Source organism: Trichechus manatus, unplaced genomic scaffold, assembly GCF_000243295.1.
Source record: "Trichechus manatus latirostris isolate Lorelei unplaced genomic scaffold, TriManLat1.0 scaffold00028, whole genome shotgun sequence".
Taxonomy (NCBI): Eukaryota; Metazoa; Chordata; class Mammalia; order Sirenia; family Trichechidae; genus Trichechus; species Trichechus manatus.
Window position 1 is genome coordinate 1,177,665 of NW_004443964.1, and position 2,996 is coordinate 1,180,660.

The 2,996-nt window shown below is 64.0% G+C and overlaps 1 protein-coding gene across 1 annotated transcript in view; it reads left to right on the plus strand.

The window, feature by feature from the left end:
* The window catches only part of NOTUM (notum, palmitoleoyl-protein carboxylesterase), a 6,436-nt gene extending 3,744 nt beyond the window's left edge, over positions 1–2,692 (plus strand). Inside the window, exons 6-10 of the mRNA XM_012554882.1 lie at positions 494–704; positions 863–963; positions 1,685–1,832; positions 2,188–2,235; positions 2,386–2,692. Of these exons, the coding sequence (XP_012410336.1) occupies positions 494–704; positions 863–963; positions 1,685–1,832; positions 2,188–2,235; positions 2,386–2,692 (815 nt within the window). The remainder of the gene's footprint in view (positions 1–493; positions 705–862; positions 964–1,684; positions 1,833–2,187; positions 2,236–2,385) is intronic.
* Positions 2,693–2,996: the final 304 nt, after the last annotated feature.

Genomic DNA, 2,996 nt, shown 5'->3' on the forward strand with positions numbered 1-2,996 from the left:
GGAGGGCCAGAGCTGGGCAAGCTGGCAGGCCTCGTCAGGGTGTCTCAGAGGTTCGGGTCCAGAGAGTGGTCTGTGCTGGAAGAGCAGGGAGTTCCATGGTGGCCCAGTGGGAGGGAAGGTGTGGGCTGCGTTCACCTGGGTGGTGGTTAGGTGGTGAGCCGTGCACCGACGTGCCGCCTTCTGGGTCCAGGAGCTTGGTAAGGCAGGGACCACACCTAATCAGAACCACCTCCCTCCAGGCATGTGGGGGGCGCTCAGGGGACATCTGGGGAGTGGAGGAAGGGGCCTGAGTCCACGGAGTTCCTTTTCAGATAAGGAAACTGAGGCAGAGAAGGAGAACGGGAAGCAGGGAAAGGGGAGTGCCTGGAGGATCTTTTTGCCTATGGGTTTGCAGTGAACCTTATCTGCCCATGGCTGGAATCCCTGCCCCTCATGGGGGCGCCGGCTCAGGGTGAGTGGGCTCAGGGGAGCTCCTCCTTGCCACCTGGCTCAGCGCGGGCCTTCCCCCACAGCGCTGGGGGCATAGGCGTGCTGCTGAACGTGGACCGTGTGGCGGAGCAGCTGGAGGAGCTGGGCTACCCGGCCATCCAGGTGCGAGGCCTGGTTGATTCAGGCTGGTTCCTGGACAACAAGCAGTACCGCCCCACAGACTGCATCGACACCGTCGCCTGTGCACCCACCGAGGCCGTCCGCCGCGGCATCAGGTGCTCACCCCCGCCTGGCTGGAGCTCAGGCCCTCGGCACACCCTTGGGGACCCTGCTGGTCTCATGTGCTCCAGAGCAAAGAGCCCAGGATGGTGGGACCTGTGGTGGCGGAGCTGCTGGGGTCCCAGCACAGCCTGACCCCTGCGTGTGGCCCCAGGTACTGGAAAGGGATGGTCCCGGAGCACTGCCGGCGCCAGTTCAAGGAGGGCGAGGAGTGGAACTGCTTCTTTGGATACAAAGTTTACCCGACCCTGCGCTGTGAGTGGAGGGCCTGGGGGCACAGGGCAGGTGGGAGGGAACGGGCAGTGGGGGTGGGCCTGGGGAGTACGGGGCAGTGGCGAGCCTGGGTAGTTTGGGGTCTGCCCTACCCTGTGCTGTGAATGGGAGTCTGAAGGGGCACAGGGCAGCAAGAAGTCAACACTTCTGTGCTCTGCTGAAAACCCAGAAGCCTAGAAACTGCTGTCTGGGTCGAGTTGGGCAGCCGAGGATGGGGGACGTGGGTCCTGTTCCAGGAAAGGGGCCAAATCTACACATCAGTCAGTGACTCACTTGGGTTAGCTCTTCTAGGACTTTCCTGGTTTTCGCAGTGCGAATCCTTGGTCCCCACAGACTGGGACTGCTGGTCACTCTGTGGTCGGGCATACACTTAGGAGCAGGCAGCCTGGGTCTGACTCCTGGTGCTGCTCTCTGCTCTGGGGCCCTGGGCCTGGCCCCCCGCCAGCCCTGGACAATAGGAGGTTGAGAGAGGTCCTACGTGGTGATGCGGGGTCCACGGGTCAGTAAATGAGGTGTCATTAACCACCTTTGGTCACAGCCGAGTCCCTGGGCAGAGGGCAGTCCCCACAGGGGACGTACCAAGCGCACTTGGGTAAGGCAGGGCCTTGCAGCGGCGGGTTTTAGAAGAGGAAGAGGGTGCTCACGGGAGGGGGTGGCGGCCAGCACCCCGTGGAGGGGAGCTGGCTGAGCTGTGCCTCCCCAGGCCCGGTGTTCGTGGTGCAGTGGCTGTTTGATGAGGCTCAGCTCACCGTGGACAACGTACACCTCACCGGGCAGCCGCTGCAGGAGGGACAGTGGCTGTACATCCAGAATGTGGGCCGCCAGCTGCGGGACACGCTCCAGGATGTTGCGTGAGTGCAGGGAGCCCCAGCCCGCGCGGTCACGCCCAGACCTTCCAAATGCACTGTTAGCCACCGACGTTAAAAATTGAGGCCCAGATGTGTCAGCTTAGTCAAGATCCCGGACCGCCTCCGTTGTGGTCAGCAGGCACTCGGAGCACGAGGGGCATGGGGCGGCTGAGAGCGGGCATGGATGGGGCCGAGGAAGGGAGGCAGGAACCTCACCAGGCAGGGGGCAGGCATGGTGAGGGGATGGAGTCGGTGTGCCTGTGGGCACGGGATGAGGAAGGGGCTGTGGGGTGGGGAAGAAGGAGCCGGGGGTGGGAAAGGGGCTGGGGTGTGGTGCTCACACCGCGACTCCCTCCAGGGCCACCTTTGCCCCCGCCTGCCTCTCGCATGAGATCATCATCCACAGGTCTGTCTGCCGGCCCCATCCCTCCAATGCCCACTGCCACCCCTGCACCCCTACCCTCCTGCTCACCTCTTCCGGCCCCCCTCTCCAGTGGGCAGTGCTGCCCCGGCTTGGGTGGCTCCCGTGTGACCCCGCCTGCGTCTCTGCCCTCAGCCAGTGGATGGATGTCCAGGTGAAAGGCACCTCGCTGCCCCGCGCGCTGCATTGTTGGGACAGGAGCCTCCATGACAGCCAAAAGGCCAGCCGGGCCCCCCTGAAGGGCTGCCCAGTCCACCTGGTGGACAGCTGCCCCTGGCCCCACTGCAACCCCTCGTGCCCCACCATCCGGGACCAGTTCACGGGCCAGGAGATGAACGTGGCCCAGTTCCTCATGCACATGGGCTTCGACGTGCAGACCGTGGCCCAGCAGCAGGGCCTGGAGCCTAGTAAGCTGCTGGGGATGCTGACCAGTGCGAGCTAGGGGTCCCGCCCGTGCCACCTCCGCCCGCCAGGCCTTCTGCCTCCTCAGGACACACGGGGCCCCAGCTGCTTCCCTGCTCCCCCTACTGCCTCCAGGTGGCCTGCGTTAGCCCAGCTGTGGCCTGGTGACCCTCCTGGCCCCACCGCATCCCCCCCCAGCCTCTAGCCCGTGGTGAGGGGGAGCCAGAAGCACTGGATTCCTCAGCCCCCAGCCCAGAAGGCCCCTCCCAGCCTGCCCTAGCTCCTCCTGCCTTTTTGTATTATTTTATAAAGTAACTTTTTTATTACTCTAATTTTTTTAAAAA